Consider the following 22,391-nt stretch of genomic DNA (forward strand, 5'->3'; position numbering starts at 1 on the left):
GTAACAGGTATAAGTAGAGCATCAGAATGCAAAAAGAAACATTGCTAAAATCCGGCTTTCATTTAATTTTCTGTCAAACATTCCCAAGCCTCTTTTGCAAGAAGCCTTGCTTGTGCGGTTCAACAATCCCGCCAAGTTCAAAGACCAAAAGGCTTTTGCCTTTGCCATCAGAAGGTCATGACAATGTGAATGTCTTGCAGAAAATGACCTGAAGTCCATATTTTAGTACATATTTGGACATTTTAAGACACAATACTCTTAAACTTTTGATCAGCTAATGAACAGCCTGTTTGATTTTAAATGCGGTTTTCAATAAGTTGCTGACTTTGCAAAAAATTTTCCCCTGATTTTTGTTCAAGAGCATTTTTTGACAGAACTTAATAATGACAGGACAGGACTTAACATTTTGCTGGTCAAATATGCCTTTGAAAAACATTAAGAAATATTTAAGTGCAAATTATTTCAATAGTTTTTAAAAGTGAGATAAGAGTGTGTGTGTGTGTGTGTGTGTGTGTGGGGGGGGGGGGGGGGGGGGGGGGAATCCTTCAAAAAGCACAGAACAGCCTTTAAAACATTATCACAGCCACAAATGAAGAAATACTGATTCGGACAGCAAGCTTAAGACAAGTACTGTCTATTGTATTAACACACAAGCAATGTAAAAAAGGCAGGAATACTGATAGCGATATGTTGGTCCAGCTATGTAAAACACATTCTTGTTCCTCTGACTCAAATAAATATGACCAGCTTGAGTTCAGTTATCCTCTTCGTCATCGCTGACAAAGGAGCGTCCATCCTGAGACGTTTCCCTCTCCCGCAGGAAGGTCTGCCTGATAGCCTCCAGCTCCGTCAGCTCAAGGCGGACCTTCTCCAAGTGGAAGGAGCGCCGGTTCTGGATTTGCCTCATTGGGAATGGGTTCATGTCCACGAATGCGATGTTCATCAGCTTCCTACAAGTACATTAAAGTGAAATAGGCTGAGCTGAACAAAGATGATAAAAACTTGGTCTTTTACCTTGAATCCAGGATGGTACGTGTGAAGTATCTGAGATATTTGTAGATGGTGGTGGAATCCTGTAACTTCAAGAACTCCTCCTCTTTGTATTTGAAGAGCGCAAGTGCGAAGCGGAATATGATCTGTAGTGAAAATTAACAAAAAGTTGTAAATCATATATACTTACCGTACATAAAAATGGCATAGGTATGCAAATTGGATGTCTTTGACACTACATACGTATGCATTCACAGGACAGGGGGGGGAAAAGTAAGTGAACCTCTGGGCCCTAGGTTCCCAAAGTGGGATATGGTTACATTTAGACTTTCTGGTGTTTCTCTTCCAAGGAGTTCTGTAAAGATGACTGCAAGAGCACAGCGCAGAATGCTCACTGAGGTTAAAAAAAGAACCCTAGCGTGTCAACTAAAGACTTACATAAATCACTGGCAATTGCCAACATCTTTGTTGACAACTCTACCATACGTAAAACATGAAGCAAGATTGGGGTTCATGGGAGAACACCAAGGAGGAAGCCGCTGCCGTCTAAAAACATTGCTGCACATTTGAAATTGTCAAAGAGCACTTGGATGTTCCATAGCACTGCTGGCAAAATAAAATATTCTGTGGACAGATGAAACCAAAATTGAATTGTTTGGGAGGACCACACAAAAAATGGCACAGCACACCAACATCAAAACCTTATCCCAGCTGTGAAGCATGGTGGCTTATTTCCACTACTTATTTCTCACTTCTTTGGACTACTTGAAATATTATATTGTCTGTACTCACTCAACATCAAACTATGTTTCTGTCAACTATTAACTTTCCAGCACTAATTACATATTTATTATGAACGTTACATAATTCATAAATACATTATCACCCTAAACTTATTGTAAGACATCACAATATTGCTTTATCACTTTCTTACGCTATTTCTATTTAGTTTTTATTTAAAAATTGGTAAATGGTAAATGTTGAATACAAGAAGTGCACAAACAAATGTATTAGCAACTAATGTAAAACGGAAAGGGGGTAGGATTAAATAAGATCCTAGCAACAGTGAGTATTGAACTCTCCTCAATTAACTGCCTGACATAACTGACCTTAGGACCTTCGTAGAGGAACGCATCCCAAATCTTGAAGAGGATGTCGCTGACCACACTGTCCACAAACACCACCAGGAACCAGTTGAAGGTGATGAGGGAGAAGTCCACTTTGTGCTGCTCAAAGTGGACATGGAGTCGGGGTAGCTTCTCGCTCATCAAGTCCTTGAAGACACGCTGGTCCACCTGCACACACACCACCATCAATTCTCCTCATGACTACCCAAGAAAAGGCTCAGCGGGGAGAGTTTGTTTACCTGCGAGCCAAGCAGAGTCTTGGTGTAATAATCTCTTGGCATGAAAACCTCCACAATGGCTATGAGGCTCCAAAAGGCATCTTCTTGGTCCAGATAGAGCAAGGCAATAGCTGCCAGCCTAAAATATGCAGGATTGAGACCTGAGTTGGCATGTGGTTTCAAAGTGTGGTTAACTGGCAAAAAAATACACAAATTCCACAATGATGTCAGATGGAAAATACGGGAAGTAGATACATATTGCGTAATATGTCATAATTTTAGACTGCCCTACCACAGTATGTCTTCAGGTTTCTTTCAGGACACCTAAGAGCTGTAAACTATATTACTAGTTTTTCAAAAGGAATGGAAATTTCCTTCCATAAAGTTATGGAAACTTTCAAGAAACCTGCCTCCCTTTCATGGGAATTCATGTGAATACAGAGCAGGTATGACTGTTAATTTATACCAGGGGTCAGCAACCTGTGGCTCTTCAGCTTCCTTGTTGTGGCTCTTCAGCTTCCTTGTTGTGGCTACCTTCACAGAGCTCAGATTTGTTTTTCAACACTGGAATGGGGAAAATGTGCATCTTTAATACGAGTTTAAAATATCAGACTGTCTCCAAGACCATGAATGCACCCTTGCTGCGTTCTGACTAGTGAATGGATGAGCGCAAGGAAGGGAGAGGGAGCTGGTGTGTGTCTGTCTGTGTTTAGTGAGACATGTAAGTCCTTATGAGTTTCGTGGAATTGGCCAATAAAAACAAAAACTACTGTTAAACATCGAATCTCACGTAAATTGACAAAATCTGAATGAAATGCCGTCATTGTGAGAAGGAACGTTTGTTTACCTGTGTGCTTGACAAATTGTGTGCCGAGAAATTACCAAACAACAAAAAACGTTGGAAGGCATTTTCAAATAAAGCACTCAGCATTTTCTGAAAAGCAGTAATTTATTTTACAGTAGGTTTACACGTGTAACAGTGGTCTATCCCACAATCCAGCTCTGCGCACAACAGGCTCGAATCCGCGACCACATACTGTATGTCCACTGATTGAGAGTGAAGTCGAGCAGTGTTACCAGCGAGGTAAAAACTGTCAACTCACTGTGCTGTGCAACACAGTTCTGAAGGAATCGAGTAGCCAGGTATTACCCATCTGTTACACATGCACACTCTTGGTGTGTGTGTTGTATTCTGTCGTTGCAACAGGCAAAGTTAAAAACAAGATTGAAACGTTTAAAGTTTGTAGGCTGTGTTATCTTTTACGGCTCCAGACTATTTTTCTTTAGTGGAGGCAAGGGCTCATCAAGATTTCCGACCCCTGATTTATACTCCGTTTCATATCATATGCAATACTAAAGGTGTTATGAACCTCTGAATGAAGAGTAATGAGAGATGAAGAGATGCAGTAAAATTAAACTGCTTCCTTGGTGAAACAAAAAGGTACATACTGGTCGTATTAGGCAAAAATTACAGTGGTAACAGAACATTTATGAGTACCTGTTTAGTCCCTGGCAATATCCAATGTCAGGGTTCCTCCAGGAAAAAGCCACCAGAACATTCCGAAGTTTCTGGATGCCGATGGCACTGGGAGAGGAGTAGTGCTTGTTGTTGGGTAAAGTACGCAGCAAGTCCAGCTCAATCTGCTTGGATGCAGGGTTGGGCTTCTCTCTGGCCACATTTAGCAAGGTCTCATAATAGTCGGCCGCCAGGGGATCCCGTAACTTCTTTACGTGGACGGAGATGCACCAGCGCCACACTTGACAGCGATGTTCGTGGGGAATGCCACAGCGGATCAGGGCCTTGAGCTCGGGGGAGCGCACCAAGTTGCGGTTCATGGTGCTGGCCAGGTAGTTCTCCCACTTGACTCCGACGGACACCTCTTGATCAGTCATGGATAAGGACTTAAGCTCCAAGGCTCTCACCTTGGCCACCAGCCTCTCCTCTTCTTCCTCCTCCTCAGGCAATGTCTTGAAGCCATACACGTCATATTCGCTGTCGGTGAAATCACAGGACATGGTATGAACCATCATTTGTCTCTGCATTAGCAGTTTGAGGTGCACAATATAGACAAATGTATTGGGACACCTGGTTCATCACACCTACACTGTGTGCCCAATTATTAGGCAAGTCAGTATTTTGACCATATTGTCACGTTTATGCATATTTTCCAACACCAAGTTGAATAAACTTGTATGCCTATTGGGTTTAAGCATATCAGGTGATGTGCATGTGTGTACTGCGCGGGGGTGTGGCCTTAGGAGATCAACACCCTTTAGGTGTGCACAATTATTAGGCAGCTTCTTTTCCTCTTGCAAAATGGGCCAGAAAAGAGATTTAACAGAGATTTAACATCAAGAACTGTAAAACATATTTCATAGGCATGCAGCACCCTTGAAATTGCCAAAAATTGCCAAGACATTAGGATGTGACCACAGAACCATTAAATGTTTTGTTGCAAGTGCACAAAAGCGTTGAAAGAAATGTGTTGAGAGAAAAACACACAAATTAGCTGCCAAATATTTGAGAAAAATCAAACACGAAGCTTCCAGGACCCCTTTATCCTCCATTCCTGTCATATTCCAGAACTGTAATCTACCTGGAGTGTCCAGAAGTGTGGTACCTGGTGTTCAGTGCTCAGAGGCATGGCCAAGGTAAGAAAGGCTGAAACCCGACCACCACTGAACAAGACAACAAGCTATTAAGCTTATTTTAATGCTGGACAATGCTCCATCTCATGCGACTCTCTGAACACTGTCTGGGAGGCTTTGGTTGCTGCTGCACAAAAAGTTGACGGTCCAATAATCAAAAAAGACACAGACTCCATGGATGGAAGGCTTTTTCGTGTTATTGAAAAGAAGGGTGGTTGTATTGGTCACTGATTTATTTTTGGAACTGTCAGAAATATTTATTTGTAAAGTCTGTGTTGTTTTTTTTTTTTTATTATTCTGACTTAAAAAAATGAAAATAAAGTAGTGAGATGGGGCTCAAGCTCTTCTACACAACACTCATCGAAAAATGTGTTATTCTTGGTAAGGTGAAGTAGTAAGACTAACTTAAGCTTGGTTAATGCTCCAACCTCTGACTGAATAATTCACTGATTATTTGTGTGCCTCAATACCTTTGTGAATATTAATAAGTGCTGATTCATTTGCCTGGATCTACTATAACCATCTTCAAGATCTGAAAAAGAATCGGTTTATGACGATATAAGAAAGATACTGTTTTCTAGTATGTCAATTTTCCAAAATGCTTACATTATTTATGCAGTGGAAAATCTAAAGTTGAACACACCAAAACTTGTACAATTTGGAGTTAAAATTTTCAGGGATTTTTCAGGACTAACTCCCAAAGTATTTTTATTTTCAAGTGTCATACAACACTTTCATTGCAGCAATACACCCACCACTAAGTGACGGTAAACACTTTTCTGTCGCTCTCTCTGTGTCATGTGTCTTCAAAGGCAGGATGGTTTTACTTTATTTTAGCTTTATTTTGTGTTATTAGACAGTGGTTAATTAGTCTTTATACTTACACAACAGATATGTTAAAATGAAAAATGCCTGTAAAATTCTTAAAAGTTTTATGATGAACCTGGAACAAATTAATTCACTTCGCAGTCATTTCTATAGAAAAATGATTTTGAAATTACAACTTGGACATCAACCTGTGTCACAGAGTAGATTGTGTTAAATTTTGGAGGTTCACTGTATTATAAAATTGTACGCTCAGAAATTATATTCTTCTATTATATTCTTCGTCCTTATGTTTAAATAGTCTTAATGTTGAGTGTTTTGGTGTACCTGACAGTGTTCGGTTTGAAGACAGGATGCTCCTCCTGTTCAGAGGTCTCTGCCTGTAGAGCATCCTCTAACAATCTGGAGATGACCTCTCGGGCTGGACTCTGTTCTGAAGATGAGCACACTGGGTTCTTCACCTCCTGCAGCAGCACCAGATACTTACTCTCCACCTGACACAACTTGGCCTCCAGAGCCGTGTACTGCAGTAAAGAAGAGAACAAAGTCACAGCGGACTTCCCCTAAGAATGAATCAGTCTTCCTGTTTCTTCAAATGCCAACACACCCACAGTACTCTACCTTGGCTTCTAGAGCCTTCTCTCGGCTTTCTGCATTTCTGCGTAATACTGTCAGCTCCAGGATCTCTTTGTTGAGGAATTTGTTTTGGGTTTTATAGCCTTGAAGACTGTCCTGAAAGCGAAGCACATCACAGCGCTGTAAGAGACTCACTATAAGTTATCGCAAACGCTTGATTGCAGTTGCTGCAGCTAAGGGTGGCCCAACCAGTTATTAGGTTTGGGGGCAATCACTTTTTTACACAGGGCCATGCAGGATTGGATTTTTTTTCTCCCTTAATAATAAAAAGCTTCAGTTAAAGACTGCATTTCGTGTTCAGTTGCGTTGACATTGCCTAATATTTAAATTAGTTTGATAATCTGAAACATTTAAGTGTGACAAACATGCAAAAAAATAAGAACTCAGGAATGGGGCAAACACTTTTTCACACCACTATATATTCTTCTCATCTCACATTGTTATTCTCCGAATACCTGCTGTGTCGGCTGGTCTTTTTTTTTTTTGTTTTACCTAGTGTGGCAAAAAAAACACAATAAGACAAAGAAAAAGCCCATCTGATGCTTCCTGAGCTCTTGTGTGGCATCATTCATGACAGTGATTCAGACTCCAAGGTTTTATGTGACTTTATAGGCAAATTATTCCTGAATATATCTGTTTAATTCTACATTGTACAACCTCAGGGGCTCCACTGCAATTCAATAGGAAAAATTGAAGATTTTCAGATTTCCTTTCTTCTTCTATTTTTTGCCCAATTGACCAGCAATAGTGTGTAGTCTGTGTTACCTTGAGGATGTCCAGTTCCTGCTGCTCTTTGCCAAGAAGTGGTGAACCATCATTTGCATTCCCGCTCTGCTCTGAGTTGGACAGCTTCATGATGGCTTCATCTTTGGCCTGGATGGTCTCCATCAGCATGCCCAGTTGCTCATTGATCTCCCCCACTTTGATTTTCAGGCCCTTCAGCTCTTGCTGAAGGCTCTCCTTCTCCAGGGCGAGTCGCTCCATGTGGCCACACAAGGACTGGATCTGTCCATCTCTTTCATGGACCAGGGCCTCCAAACGTGCAACCTCCTCCTGGGTTACTCCTGGACAGTTGGCCTGATCAGACTCTGTAGATGACGGATCTGGTAGTGGGACAGAACGACGTGCTGGCTGACGATCACACTGGGATGTTCTTAATGTCTGCTGCAAAAGTCTCACCAGCTCCTGATTTAGAATATAAATAACACAACATCTGCAATGTTAAGGAAGTTTGTCACTGTTCTGTATAAACGGTACTGACACGAACGTGACAACAAGACAGAGACAGTGAAAGGGAGAGAGAGAGAGACTGACAAAGTGTGTGACAAAATAATTATGAAGCTGTACAATTTCGACGCTGAAGAAGATGACTTTAGAGGTAATAGTTCCCCGGAAAAGGATGAAGATGGCGATGAATGACTTTTCTGGTAGGCTACTGTTTAACCTGCCATGTTCCAAGCACTGTTCGGCGCTGTTTGGTAAAAAAAAAAAATCTTTCTGTGTACTAAATATGCCATGTTACCATGTGAACACCTGCGGCTTATAGACCAGTACGGCCTATATAGGTACAAATCTTTTATTGTCTTAAAATTTTGTGGGTGCTGCTTATATACCACTCTATAGTCCGTAAATTACAGTAATCCCTCATTTGTCGCTGCTAATTGGTTCCAGACCCTAACGTGATAAGTGAATTTCCGCGAAGGAGGATTTCTTATTTTATCTTCTTCTTAAATTGAATATTGTCATAGTTACAGCAAAGAAAGCCTGTTCAAAGAAAACCTATCCAAAGAAAACAGATGGTTTGAAAGAGGAGTAAAGGAAGCTATTTTTGTCAAACAACAGAACCCATCATTGAATCGGAATGGTGGTTTGAGGTTTAATTTGGACCCTGTGTTCAGCAGGTTACTGAGACCGAAACCCACAGCTCTTAAGTCATGCAAATGAGGTGGAGCCAGGGCCGAGCCAGAACAATAGATGCTAACGAGCCAGTATCAGAGTCGTTCATACCCAACTACAGGGAGCTACACTTCCCTTTGATCGGAGGTGCTAATGGAAGGAGAGGATTAGACCGCAACTCCTCCCAGTCTTAGTGTAAGGAACTAATAGGAGTAGGGCATTGGCACACCAATTCCACCTACTCTTACTGTATTTAAGGCCTTGGCTACCAGCACTTGTTAGTTCGCTGACGAAGCTCTTCGGATGAGAAGCGAAACGTCCGACACCTTCTTCACAGAAGTACAGATGACGTCTCAAGAAGCCTTTCCCTCGTTTTACTATGAATTACTATTTTCACAGGAGTACACTTTCACAAAAGATGTTTACTTTTGCAAAGCTCATGAAAAAACATTTCCACATATGCCGTTGTGTTAGTGAGTGCTGCAGGCACTTAAACATGCAGGAACCTGGGTGCAGAATATCAAACAACCTGTCACAGGTTTTTGAGCTATGAGTCTTGTGCTACCATATTAGCCCTAGTATGCTTTACTGCCTCAATGTTGGTGTAAGCTATTTTTTATGACACCCTTATTTTGTTACCACAGTAAACGGGATGTAGTCTACATCGCTCTTATTTTGAAGGCCAGAAGTGCATTGTGTGGGTGAAGGTCTCTTGACTTTCGCTAAAAGAGATGTGAATAACCAGGATAAACATGAATAAACTTACACCCTGAAGGCGTAGTTCCTGTCCTGTATATACACCAAACTTCCACAACATCGGTGGACATCCTGACACCCTCAGTTACATTGGCATGACACAGACGCCATTTATTGTTTGATTTCCGTGATTCTTACTGCTTATACGAAGTCCTACATGGCACATCAAAGGCGGGGTACTCTATGCGCCCTCCTCTGCATGATATCATTGTGTTGCAAATTCTACACTGAGCCGACTGCTCTTTTTTTATGAAGTTAAGCCAAAGTTTGCAGCTGCTTATTCTTTGCTGTGTTTGTTGCTATTTCTTCTGCTCGGTAAACAGGGCATTGAAACTAGGAATTGAAATGTAAAAATTTGAACAATCCTGGGAGCATCGGAATGTTAGTCCCTGTTCCCATCAATGCTCGAGACTCAGTACACAACACTACTTTTGAATGCCTTATATTTGTATTTTAGTTTATCTAGCCATTTTTATGCTTGAAAATTCTTAATTTAGGGCAAAAAATTTGTAACATTAGCTTCAATATGCATGTGTTCTGACTAATGATAGGCCACATTCAACCACAAAACACCATCCTTTATTGATATACACTCATGGAAAAAATGATTAGACCTTGTTTCTTCAGTGTATTGATACAATGTAATGTCTGGTACAAATAAAGCTACATTTGTTTGGACAAATATAATGACGATGATAACAAATATAGCTCATAAGAGTTTAATTAAAAGGCTGATATCTAGCAACTTCCATGGTTTTCTTGATAATATCCAAAACCACTTAAGTTCTTACATGAACAGCTATAGCATTGTACTGCCAAAAAATGTAACTCTCATGAGCTATTTTTGTTGTCATTGTTCTATTTGTCCAAACAAAGGCACCTTTAGTTGTATCATGCATTAAAATGAATGAGAAACTGGTGAAACACGGGAGGTCTAACCATTTTTTCTATGACTTGCGAAGTTTGAACCGCGAAGTGGCGAGGGACGACGACATACTGTATACGCAGATATGACTTTTTTTCTTGGGAAATAAATATTGTCTTTTATTTGTCAATACAGCATCTCTTTTGGCTAAATTCAGCTATCTTACCTTCTGACTGACCAGCTCCTCTTTGAGTTTGGCTTGTTCCTGTTGCACACGGCATAGCTCTTCCTGTTGGCTTTGGAGGCGAACTTGCAAATCCAAAGATTTGCCGTTAAACTCCACTGGGGAGCTTTCTGCACTGCGGGACTCTGCACTGCGGCCAAACTTTCCCGTGCCCATCATGTCTCGCAGCAGAGGCCTTTTAGGCCTCGACGAGTTGCGCACAAAATCAAACGCTGATCCAAAGGAATCTGAGTAAGACAATTTGATGACTTCTATTGTTATTTTTTAACCATGCACACAAGCAGTATGAGCAAAGAGAAGTAGCATGGTGAAGTAAGAGGGAGTAGACGTACGCCTGTGAACGTCTGGACGATGTTTCTGTTCTGGGAAGTCTTTGGGTGGAGCGTCCACCAGTTCCCACTCGTCTGCACTGCTGTTGCTGGTGTAAAACACACTGCGTCTGCTGTCACCTCCCCTACCCGGTCGTAGAATTGACATGGAGTTCCTACAATGACACAAACTAGTGAGCAGAGAGGTTGGCTCAGCTCTCTCTTGACAAAGAAGTCAATATGACATCATGAGATTAAATAAAGGTGCAACATTCTGAGTCGCTTGCTCGGACTAGAAGAATGCCACAAGATGCATCCTTATACATTACTTTCTGTCGCTGTCCACCACAATCCAAATGTCACACATACTTTTGTTATTTTAGTGTTGAATCATGTTGTTAACCACAGAAGGGGAACTGTCACATCTGTCTCCAATCGCAGATAGAGAGTGTAACAATTTCCTCTACTGCAATCCCTCTCTAAAAGAAATGTCCTAATCACACAAAACTTGCTTTACATACTCAGCAGGGACCCACAACAAAGACTACAATATATTGTCTTAAGACGTGGGGCCAAATTACTTACTGGATTTAACTCTGTAGGCCGACTAACCTGAGCTCTGTACCAAAGTTTTTGAGGGTCAGATTGCGGGTATTTGTAGAAGCAGCAGTCCCTCTAATTGATTGGATCCCAACCGCTCCGCCACCTTCCGTCTCAGTCTCCAAGGTCAAGTCACTGCGGACCTTTTCCATGCTGTCGCTGAGATTCTCAAAGATGAATGATTCTGAAATTCACAGAAAAAAATAGAAATAACACCGCTTCTCAGGACAACACATACTGGACACAACATAAGGTACACCAGCACAATCAAATGAGAAACAATAGAATAAATGATGTCTCAACAAAGTTAAAGTAATTATGGTTGTAGTTTGCACTGCATTATACTGAGAGAAGATGGTATTATTTTCCTTCATATGTACTGTAGCTAAAAAGAGTAAGCTAAATATTAGAAACAGCTCTAAGTATGACGCACCTCGGTAAACTACAACCACAATAATAAACATATTGTCAAATTAATACATCTCTGTGACCATTATTTTTGTAAAGGCAGATATTTTGACAGATTAGAGCAGGTGTGTCTATTTTTTGGCCAGTGAGTGTATGTGCAGTGTTTTTCAGATTAGATTCTACTGACCTTGAATGGATTCCAAAAAAACGCAAGGCTATTTATCTGTGCTCTTATCAGCATGAAAAAAATGCAATGTGTCACTTTTCTCATCTCACTCAGTGAACATTATGCGCCACAGGTCGGGTGGCCAAGAGTGCACTAATAACACATGACATGACACAAAATGAGACACTTTTACACATATTATATTGTCAAAATGTTCACTTTAGGCCCTTATGTCAAGCTAAGATAATTGTTGTTGAGTTACAGTAAATGCTCCAATTACCGGCTATTCAATTATCCACCAAGTCTCCTCCAGTCACCCTGTGTCTGGTCTATAAAAACAAATAACTGCTGCGGTGTCGAATTAGCGCTGCTTCAAAAAACTTCGTCAGTCAGGTAAACAAATTGTGGCTAATTAGAGCATTTACGGTATTTTATTGTGTTTCAAGCACATGCCACTGTTATCATACAAATCTAAAACAAACACACAACATATGTCTCTCTAAAATGCCAAATTATTGGATTAGCTGCATGAAAAACAACCAATATAAGTATTTAGTAAGAATTACAAAAAGCTTAGTCATGCTAATCTTCCAAAACATCAACAATCAACAACAATCTTAGGTATTAAATATCTTACAGCATGAGGGTGTCACTGAATGTCTGACTGACCTCGCACAAGTCTTATCTGCTCCCCTACATTTCATCACAGTACACTGGAGCAAAAAAGAATGAAGAATGAAATAACACAGTCAAACTTGGGGAGAAGCCAATAAACCTTTTTTAACTATGGACCAAAGTACACTGTATTCCAAATTATTATGCAAATGATATTTTTCTCTGATTTTGCTAAATAGTCAATATAAATTACAGTCATAATTTTCAAGTCCTCAACCTTTAGAGTACAATTAGAATGTTATTGAACAAACCTCTCAATGAGAACAGTATTTTTTTCAAAAATAAAAACTTAAAATGCACTGTTCCACATTCTTATGCACAAAAGAGTTTCAAAGCATTTCACTAGTTGTTAAGAACCGAAAACGGTAATTTGTTTGCAGTATAAGGAGGTCATATTTACAGAAAGCAAAAGCCATTTCAATTACTAACATTTTAACAGGCCAAGTTACAGGTACATGTTAACCTAAGATCCCTTCTTTGATATAATCTTCACAATTCTTACATTGAACTGGTGAGTTTTTAGAATGTTTCTGCTTGAATTTATTTGCGTCAGAATAGCCTCCCATAGCTGCTCTTTTGTTCTGATCTGCCTCCCACCCTCATAGAATTTTTGCTTGATGATGCTCCATAGGTTCTCAATTGGGTTGAGGTCAGTTGAGTTTCTTTTATGACCATAACAGAGAGGTAGGTATTCTTTGCATCATAAGATGGTGCATTGTCATGCATGAAGGTCATTTTGCTACAGAAGGTACGGTTCTTCATATTGTACCATGAAAGAAAGTGGTCAGTCAGACCTTGCTGATATCACAGCCTTCTTGAGATATGCTGGCCACTCTCTACTTCATCCATCTGGACCACCCAAGGTTGCACGGCCATCATCAGTAAACAGGACTGTTTGAAAATTAATCTTCATGTATTTGTTGGCCCACTGCAACCGTTTCTGCTTGTGTGTATTGGTTAGGGGTGGCCAAATAGTAGGTTTATGCATAACTGCAAGCCTCTGGAGGATGCTACACCTTGAGGTTCATGGGACTTCAGAGGCACCAGCAGCTTCAAATACCTGTTTGCTGCTTTGTAATGGCTTTTTAGCAGGTGCCCTCGTGATTCGATAAACTTGTCTGGCAGAAACCTTTCTCATGATGACTTTATCAGCACAGTCCCAGCTGTCTTCTGAATCAGCCATAAATTTCTTCACCGTATGAAAGTTGTTGTGAATTATTGAATGTTTTTATGCCTTGTCCAAGGCATTGCGATATTTAACACTTTTTTGTCAGCAGAGAGATCCTTTTTATTTCCCATATTGCTTGAAATCTGTGGCATGCTTGAAGAGATTCAGTAGTTCGGATTTTGACATGAAGTTGAATGACATCCCCATTAGCAGTGTACTACAGCAACAGTGACTTACCCCCCACCCAATTGGTCCAGTGAGTCCAGTTCTGGTCGAAGATCCGTGACGAGGAACGTAGTTCCACACATAGTTGCTACTAGGCCCACTTGAGTAAAGAGTTTGCCTTCTCAAAACAATATGCGTTCAAAAGAGAAATACATTTGCATCACAAAAATGCCTCCTCAAAGAAATCAGACCTTACAAAACGCTCTGCATTGTATTTGTCTCCCGCCGTATCCCTACGCACTGTCATCTGTGCGTGCATGTGTACGTGATGAAGACGCTCGCGGTAATGCCACTCTTCTTCCACGACAGAGCGCCGTGGCCATCTTGTTTACATATGTGTTCCACAGCGGAAGAAGATGCAAGTGTCTTCATCACATACACATGAATAGACAGGTGACAGTGCGCAAGGATACAGCAGGAAAAAAATATAACCCCAAGCATTTTGTGAGGTGTGATTTTTTTTGAGGAGGCATTTTTGTGATGCAAATGTATTACTCTCAAAAAATCCGAACTCTCTCTTTAATAATGTGGAACATCATTTTTAAGTAGTTTTCTTTTAACTGGGCTTACCTGGCAAACTAATTATGACAGTTGTCCGAGATTGATATCAGTAATCCAAAGAGCCCCAGGACACAATGCCATCCATGAATGTCATTGAAAAATAAAAAAAGCATATGTTTATGATACTAAAATCCTATTTGCATAATAATTTGGAACACAGAGTAAACATGACATTCTCACTGTGTATAGTGACGACAAACAACATCATCCAGCATAATGATGTCTGCTGTGTGCAAATATCAAGGCATCAAACACTAACGTTAACTTGTGGGTGGATATAACGCATGGCCATTAATTGCCTGTAATAACTTACCATTGTCTTTGCCTACAAGTCCACTAAAAGGGTGGGCCAAGGTGGGCGAGCTCCAGCTGTCTCTCTGTCCACAGCCTCTCGTGTTGCTGAACTCCCAGCGCTTCTGTTGGAGCTGCTGCAGCCAGTAGTGCATCATCTGCTTGCTGGGGGCCTGCAAGCACCAAAGGTAGTTTCCATATTTTACCAAACTTTGTAGAATGGCTGCACAATCTACTGCACTGCACCATACCGAGAGTTATTTCTAATGTTTCTAATCTGTTCGTCAAACTGCATCAGTCATTGTATGATGTGATCTTTAATATTTGTCCAATTCCTTGATGTCTTTGACAACAAGTTGGCTTCCTCCGGTTCCCCAAATAACTTTATGTCGATTTTACAGGTAGCACTCCAAGTCCAAGTGCCATAAATTTTCTGCTGCTTATTTAAGGCACAAAACCTTGGGTTAAGACTTGTGTTTGTTTATTCTAGTACCTTCTGTGCATAAAAAAAATGTGTACAAGGTTGTCCAATAATACCCAAACATGTCAGTTATCTACTCATTTCTGTGCGTTACATTTTCATGAGAACAGAAAGTGGGGAACACAATAGTGTAATTATTTAATAAGGAGGTGTGGCATTTGCTGGACAGTTCATTAGATATGCAAATGGCATCTGATTAAATAGCTGTAAGGGCAAAATGATACACTTTTCTGCACTTACCTATTTAATGCAATGATTGTGATGTCACACTGTACAGGAGTGTTACTGTTTATTGTATCTAATCCGAAAGAACATGCCAGACAGTCAGAATGCATGTTGAATTACAGGTTACATTCATGGGAATGAGCACAGAAGTTACAGCTCCTGCCTCCAGCCATACAATCTGTTATTAACCATTCCCACCATCTGTTTGAAGATGATTAGGATTCAAAGATTAGTTGGCTGTCAGGCCGTTCTTGCAGTGCAACGAGAGTCACAAGGGTCATGTGATGGCAAAATGGTCACATGATACTGGGAGGTGTGAATATAAAACATAACCTGGAATGATCTGCAGGGCGTAATAAATACATTTGTGTGCATGTGTGTGGTCCAGTATTCTGAATGCAATGTTGATAATAGTACACTGTACACTACAATATTTTGTATCTTAAAGCTATTAAAACCTGACTTTGTGACAGAAGAAGTGGAAATGGGTGTGTCAGCCATGCAGCAACGCATAATGGAAGATTGGATAATGACAACATTAGAGGTACACACGTTTGAAAAGTTTACCTTGAGCAAAAACTCCTTCCCAGCCGTGCTGATCTCAAAGTGCCCCTCCTCGGCCTCCACGTCGTAGCTGAAGCAAGCATCGCCAATCTCGATGTGTCCCAGCGGCAAAGCGTCCTGGGGACTCTTGAAGTAATACAGATAACATTTCCGGGGATCATACACAAACCACCGAGGCTTGTACCCCCTTAGGGGCCCCTTGCCGGACAGTTTGCTCAAGTAGCCGCACAGCTTGGAGGTCTGCTCCTTTGCCGACTCCGCGTCGATCACGTCGCCCGACTTGGAGGTTTCATGTCGATGAGTTGGGGCCGAGCTCGACTCGCCGACGCCATCCTCCTCTTCGTGCATCTTTCCTGGAACTTTCTTTTTCGTGCAGCGTAGCGGATACCCACTCCAGTTTCCATCCACATGACTGGTTGCCTCTGGGGCAAAGCACTATGGGAGATGTCGTAATTTAGAGAATGCGGAAATGACTAGTTGGTTGTGGCAGCAAGTGGTGCGGTTTTAAGATTATCCTACTCGTGAAATCGTTGTTATAATATTTTTAGATTATTACCCATAAAATCCTTAAATTAAATATATAATAATATTCTCAAACACTCTGTAAAAACACGTATTTTGTTGACAGTGTTGGTATTAGCAACAGTCTCGACAACACATAAGGAGTGCGTTTCAATATGCGCACTTCCGTACGTAAGTACACTTCAATTCTGCGTACAGTACTTACTTCCCGAGGGCGCGAATTTTGACAGTGTAACGCTGTACCAAATCGATTACGGTCCTTGTTTTTATATTAACATACAGTATTTGTATTTATCTGCGTCCTCTTCTTCTTCTCTCATTTTAATTGTCAATTGCAACCCGCCTTCCACCACGTAGCCAAAACAGTGAGGGTTCATGCTGCACACTCACCACCATTGGGGAGTGCTGAGTGCAACAAACAGGAACTGACTGCGCACTGCATTTTGCCATACAGTGTTCCCTCCATTGCGGTTCACCTTTCACAGAGTCGCTGTTAAGCAGATTTTTTTGGGGTGCAATTTTGGTGCTTTTTTCACAGTGTATGCAGGCTGTAAAGCATGCCCTTTTAGAATAATTGCATTGTGGGAAACTGAGTGTTGTATTTCTGTTCTTTAGCACAGGGCGGTGTCTCTCTCTCTCTTCTGTCTGCACTGGCCATTGTCTTCTGCGTCCTGACTGGCTGTAGACCTTTGTCAATCAATCTCATTTATGCTTTCTCCTGCTGTGGTCGTGGTTTGCAAACTAGCTAACAGTGTAAACTGCTTGCTAACCAACAATACTGTAAACAATAGAAGAGACAGAAGTTGCTAACCGTGTGACTCAGAACGCTGTATGGTTGCAAGTTTTCGCCCCAACTAAACCCACATTGTCGACAAAACATTCCGTACCCAAAATGCAGAGGAAGACAGCCATCGCACAAAAAGTTAGACTTCTGGACATGCTGAAGGAAGGTAGATGTTGCGGCTGTAGGGCACCATTACAGTATAAATTAATCTTCGGTTCGAGGAGTAGAACGAGGAGGAGGAAAATATGATGACAGGAGCAATATGTTTTAACAAGGATACAAACAGCGTCAGGATGAAGAGGCAGGGTCAGACGAGTGAAATACACTTACTAATTTCTTGTGCGCAACCTAGTAGGTTGATCATTAAAATTCAAATGAAATGTGAACTTTGAGAGTGTTTAAACAAGAGAGAAATGTGAGAAAATGTCAATGCCTGTCTGAGAAAAGTGCATAAAGTGTATGGTGAGGGGTTTTATGGCCCTAAAACATATATAATTGCGGATTTCACTAATTGTGGGCTATTTTGGGAACCTATCTCCCGCGATAAACGAGGGAACGCCGTACTTTACATGGGAATTCACTCAGAATGCTAAAAGTAAGTGTGGAAGTTTTGGAATTGCTTTCCAAAACTTATAACATCACGACTATATACCATATGGACTGTGTTATAAAGACTCAATTTAAAACATGATGATATTAGGTTGTGGTGTTAATTTCACAGTATGTTTATTTGTGGTTGTATTTTAGTGTTGCCCAACTGCACTGTAACTGAAAGGTGTTGCAAACTAGTAAAAGTTTAGCAAATATTAAATTGACAGTGTCAGTCATAACTAAGCCTTATTTTCTACCTATTCTGATGAATGAATATTAAAAAAAAAAAAACCCTGTACTGCTCTGTTTAGGTCATGACAAGTGCTTCCAATTGACCCTGACCCCCTTGGAGGAACACACAGTGAGTCACATTTAAAGCACATGACAATCAGAAGATGTTAAGATCTTGTTAGTGTAGTAAGATTTGGTTATTTGTGGAATATAATAACACACTAATAACACACGTTTACTGTAAAGAATGACTAGATGCATAGAACATCTGCCCATCATTTCCAGAATACAACTACAGGAACACTATTTATGGACTATTTTCCACGCCCGCTCACACAGACAGACATTATTGATGACAACACTCAAACAAGTAGTTCAATTAGGCCTTCATCTACATTCACACTCAATATTTCCATTCTTTCACAGTTCAAGTAATGATGCATGTTGTCTCCCATTGCAACAGTAACCAGGCAGCACTGAGGTCACACCTCTCCCCTCATAAACCACATCTTGCTTTCCATTTCTCACCAGGAAGTTCTATCTGTTGGGTTTTTATAGCTCATGACTGTGATGCAAATAAGGGGTAGTTCTGCAGGCGCTATCTAAACTGGTGGAAAATAATTGTCAACCGTCTGTACCCGCAGTGTCACATCACACTATTCTTTTGATTAAAGCCTGTTGAGAGAAGAGACTTTTGCTGCAATGACATCAGGTTCAATCTCAGGGGAAGGTATGTATTTCATTAGATCTGAAACATGTTTTCTTTATTTCTTTATAAGCCATTAACGTGTCATTTTTTTAGGAGTTGAAAAGAAGACGTCCAAACAGGATAGTTTCCAAAACTTTCCATGGTTCAAGGCTTTGAGGACCCGCTGGAGGTTTCGCTTCAAGGTTAGAACCCTGTCCAAATGTCCAAAAAATTACAAGAAAAAGACTGAGCAAGGACAACAGCTTAGTATCGCTTGCTGTTGTGCGTCTCTGTGTCTTCAATTAGGGTTTGGAGATGTTGGAGCAGAGAGAACCTTCACCACGAGTTCTTTGGGACAGAAAACTCACGGAATTGTCTTCAAAATGGTTCATCGAGACTCAAGTGGCACACATTGCTCCAAACGGCTTTTTCCCCACTTGGTTTGTGGGTTTCATAAGACGAGAGTAAGTCCTCAAACAAGAAACTTTTTTTTACTGCATTTTTGTTTTTCTTACTTTTACTCACTTACTTACAATTTTTTATATATATTTAGATAAATATTTATTTTATTTATTGTTCATTTATATGTTTTATTATTATTATTATTTCTAAAGCTATAACTTCTAGTATTAGTTAGGTGTAAAACAAAATAAAAATCACGCAAAGAGATATTTGTAAAGCAGATATTGTTCAATGGTGATTACCTACAAGAAAAGAAAGACGTTTTAACCGCGTACATAACAACAATCACTTTCTCAATAAATGCCTTGGTACTGCTTGATGACAATTGAAGTCACTTTGTGTAAAGCTTGATTACCATGATGACAAATGCATTTTCCACAACATCAGCTTCTTCATTCAAGATTCAATCGAAGATTCAAGATTCTTTATTGCCAATTTTCTATATACTGTATACAAAACATGCAGAGAATCGAGATACTGATTCTCTCTCACTGAGTTTGGAGTTAATAGAGAATAAAATAAATAATAGGAAATTAAAAAGAAAGAATAATAATAATATCCATCCATCCATCTTCTATGCCGCTTATCCTCACTAGGGTCGCGGGTATGCTGGAGCCTCTCCCAGCTGACTTCGGGCGAGAGGCGGGGTACAAGCTGGACTGGTCACATATAGACAAACAATCATTCACTCTCACATGCATATCATACCTATGGACAATTTAGAGTCGCCAATTAACCTAACATGCATGTTTTTGGAATGTGGGAGGACACCGAAGTACCCGGAGAAAACCCACGCACGGGGAGAACAAACTCCACACAGAGATGCCCAACAGAGATTCGAACTTCCGGATCTCCTGACTGTGTGGCCAACATGATAACCACTACGCCACCGTGTTTATCATAATAATAATAATAATAATAGAATCAAAATGAAATAAAAATAAACACTGATGAGACTAAAAATAGGCAGTGCAAAAAGGCAGTCAGTGCAAATGACAGCAGAGGTAGTAGTACTTGTTGAGTGGGTGGGTTGCTGTCCAGAGGCAGTGGCCAAGGGAGGGAGGTAGTTAGTAGAGTTCAGCTTCCTGACAGCTTGATGAATGAAGCTTTCAAGAGTTTTGTGGTACGGGCCCAAAGGTACGTTCTCCCTGAGGCTGAAGTGGCAGTGAGGTAGGTGGGAACTGTCAGCAACGATGCTCATTTCTTTAATCTAGAATGAAATGTTTTATTGCATACATGATGTTAAAAATGTTCTTATATGTGGTCTTTTTGTGGCTTGTCTACAGAGATGCTGAAGAAATGCTGAAAGAAAAAGACTGTGGTTGTTTCCTAATCCGTCTCAGCGATAAAGCCATTGGATACATATTGTCTTATAGGTGAGGATGCTGTAAAGTCATTCATTGACCAATGAAGCCCCATTCATACAATTCAAATGATTGGGTTTTTTAATGTATTTTTGAGACAAAATGAATAATTTTTAAAATGATGTATTCAACATCAGTAAAATAACAACTGGCAATGTAAAGGATAATAGACAGTATTTTCTGCTCGACAGTTGTTGAGAACCATTGTCTTAAAGTTAGTGTCATGACTCCTTGTCTGTTGTTTGTCCTTGTCTCTAAGGCCTTCTTTGGCCGCAAGCAATTTACGTCAGAATGTGTTGGTGTTTAAAGCTAATTAAACTCTGGATTACTTTACGTGTAACATGAACATGCTGTGTGTGGAATGCAGAGGCCTCCGTCAACATGTTCATCTGTTACAGAGGCAGAGATCGCTGTCGACACTTTGTGATAAGCCAGAGTGAGTCGGGACACTTTGTTGTCAGCGGAGACAGTGGGGGACATGACACAGTCCCTGAGCTAATCCAGCATTACAAGACGAGCCCCATTGAGCCATTTGGAGAGTACCTCACGTCTTCATGTTTTGAGGTGAGATGGAAGTCCACTTAACCTCAGTTGCATTTGCTGTAGACAAAAAAAATTATTCTATGTATATGTTTGTGCAGACACCTACGGACAGGCTGTATGACGTGATCGTGTCATCTGCCACAGAGGAGAAAGCGCATTGGAACTCTAAACACCCACCTTTACCCCAAAACAGCCAAAGAACACTTGAGGTAAGTGAAGTTATCATCACAGGATTTTGTGTGTTCCAAAACACATTTTAATGAGACTCTATACCAAACAGCAAGTGCCACCAATGACAAGGAAAGGAAAACAACAGGACAAAGGGCTGTATGCTAAGATCAAAAAGCAACCAGCCAGAGCGCTTCAGAGCAACCAACAACACACGCCTGGCGCTAACACCAGGATGGTTGAAGGGTGCCCCAGAAAGTGTCGCCCTGTGTCTGCACCAGACACTGTGTACTCTGTGCTCTACGGTCCTGCTGAACTGCACACTGACAGGCACAGCCCTACCCCAAAACCAAGACTTTCTCCTAAAACCATGAGGCCCGAGAAGACATACCCACACATAACACCCCCAAGAAGTCACAGCACCCAACACCTGAGTGACGGTGCTGTCTACTTCCTGGCTGGGAGGCCTGGTGGCCCTCACACTGCACGCGTAGACACCACGCCACACACATTGCATCGTCACTGTGACCCAGTTTATACTCATGATGACACCTATGAGATCATTCCTGGGATAGAGGAGACAACCAAAGCTAAATTCAACAGTAACACCTACGAGTCAGTGGAGGAGATCAGATAATTACTTTAGTAGTGCACTTTAATTAATTTTCTATTCAATTTTAATTACTAATCATTTATTTAATCATAATTATTAACTGATTAGTTTCCTGCAGAAAGACACATGGAAGCAGCTTATTCATTGTGTCAATAGGAAGTTGTGAAATGTTACATGTAACGGCAGCAAGCTTTTTTTACTTTTTGTTTCACGTTGAAAAAAAATAATAATGCATGGCATTTTTAGAGATTTTACCAAAAATGTAATGTATGATCAAATATTCATGAACAAATTGTATATGGGTTGCACATATGTAATATGTATGGTATATATGCAAGTATAATGTGCAATAAATTTAATTACATTGACTACATTATATATGTAATATGTACACAATTACACGTGTGACCAGTTGCATATATAATTCATATAATGGTGTGTATAATATAATATATACAGTAGAATGCATATTAATATATGTACCATACATTGTCCATTGTATTAGTAATATTATACCTGTGAAATTGCACTGATTGTACACACTTGA

At 40.5% G+C, this 22,391-nt stretch overlaps 2 protein-coding genes across 4 annotated transcripts; one reads left to right on the top strand and one right to left on the bottom strand.

Moving 5' to 3' along the window:
• Positions 1-543: 543 nt before the first annotated feature.
• tbc1d2b (TBC1 domain family, member 2B) lies at positions 544-16,319 on the bottom strand. The gene is made up of 13 exons (XM_054776457.1): positions 15,882-16,319; positions 14,631-14,781; positions 11,127-11,298; positions 10,539-10,690; positions 10,189-10,433; positions 7,211-7,630; positions 6,431-6,541; positions 6,137-6,333; positions 3,834-4,328; positions 2,357-2,474; positions 2,100-2,285; positions 1,015-1,136; positions 544-950 (listed from the first exon to the last, which is right to left on the bottom strand). The coding sequence occupies exons 1-13, from the start codon at positions 16,224-16,226 to the stop codon at positions 755-757; spliced, it is 2,910 nt and encodes a 969-aa protein (XP_054632432.1). The 5' UTR covers positions 16,227-16,319; the 3' UTR covers positions 544-754.
• LOC129181352 (SH2 domain-containing protein 2A-like) lies at positions 16,086-22,391 on the top strand. Of its 3 annotated transcripts, XM_054776461.1 has the most exons (9): positions 16,086-16,374; positions 18,087-18,136; positions 18,651-18,736; positions 18,809-18,897; positions 19,001-19,158; positions 20,443-20,532; positions 20,919-21,084; positions 21,162-21,272; positions 21,344-22,391. In XM_054776461.1, exons 3-9 carry the CDS (start codon positions 18,709-18,711, stop codon positions 21,866-21,868), a joined length of 1,167 nt encoding a protein of 388 aa, XP_054632436.1. In that variant the 5' UTR covers positions 16,086-16,374; positions 18,087-18,136; positions 18,651-18,708; the 3' UTR covers positions 21,869-22,391. The 3 variants fall into 3 exon arrangements, with proteins under 3 accessions (XP_054632436.1, XP_054632437.1, XP_054632433.1); XM_054776462.1 differs by lacking the exon at positions 16,086-16,374 and having other exon boundaries at positions 18,011-18,136; positions 18,681-18,736; XM_054776458.1 differs by lacking the exons at positions 16,086-16,374; positions 18,087-18,136 and having other exon boundaries at positions 18,607-18,736.

The sequence above is a fragment of the Dunckerocampus dactyliophorus genome, chromosome 5 (assembly GCF_027744805.1).
Source record: "Dunckerocampus dactyliophorus isolate RoL2022-P2 chromosome 5, RoL_Ddac_1.1, whole genome shotgun sequence".
Taxonomy (NCBI): domain Eukaryota; kingdom Metazoa; phylum Chordata; class Actinopteri; order Syngnathiformes; family Syngnathidae; genus Dunckerocampus; species Dunckerocampus dactyliophorus.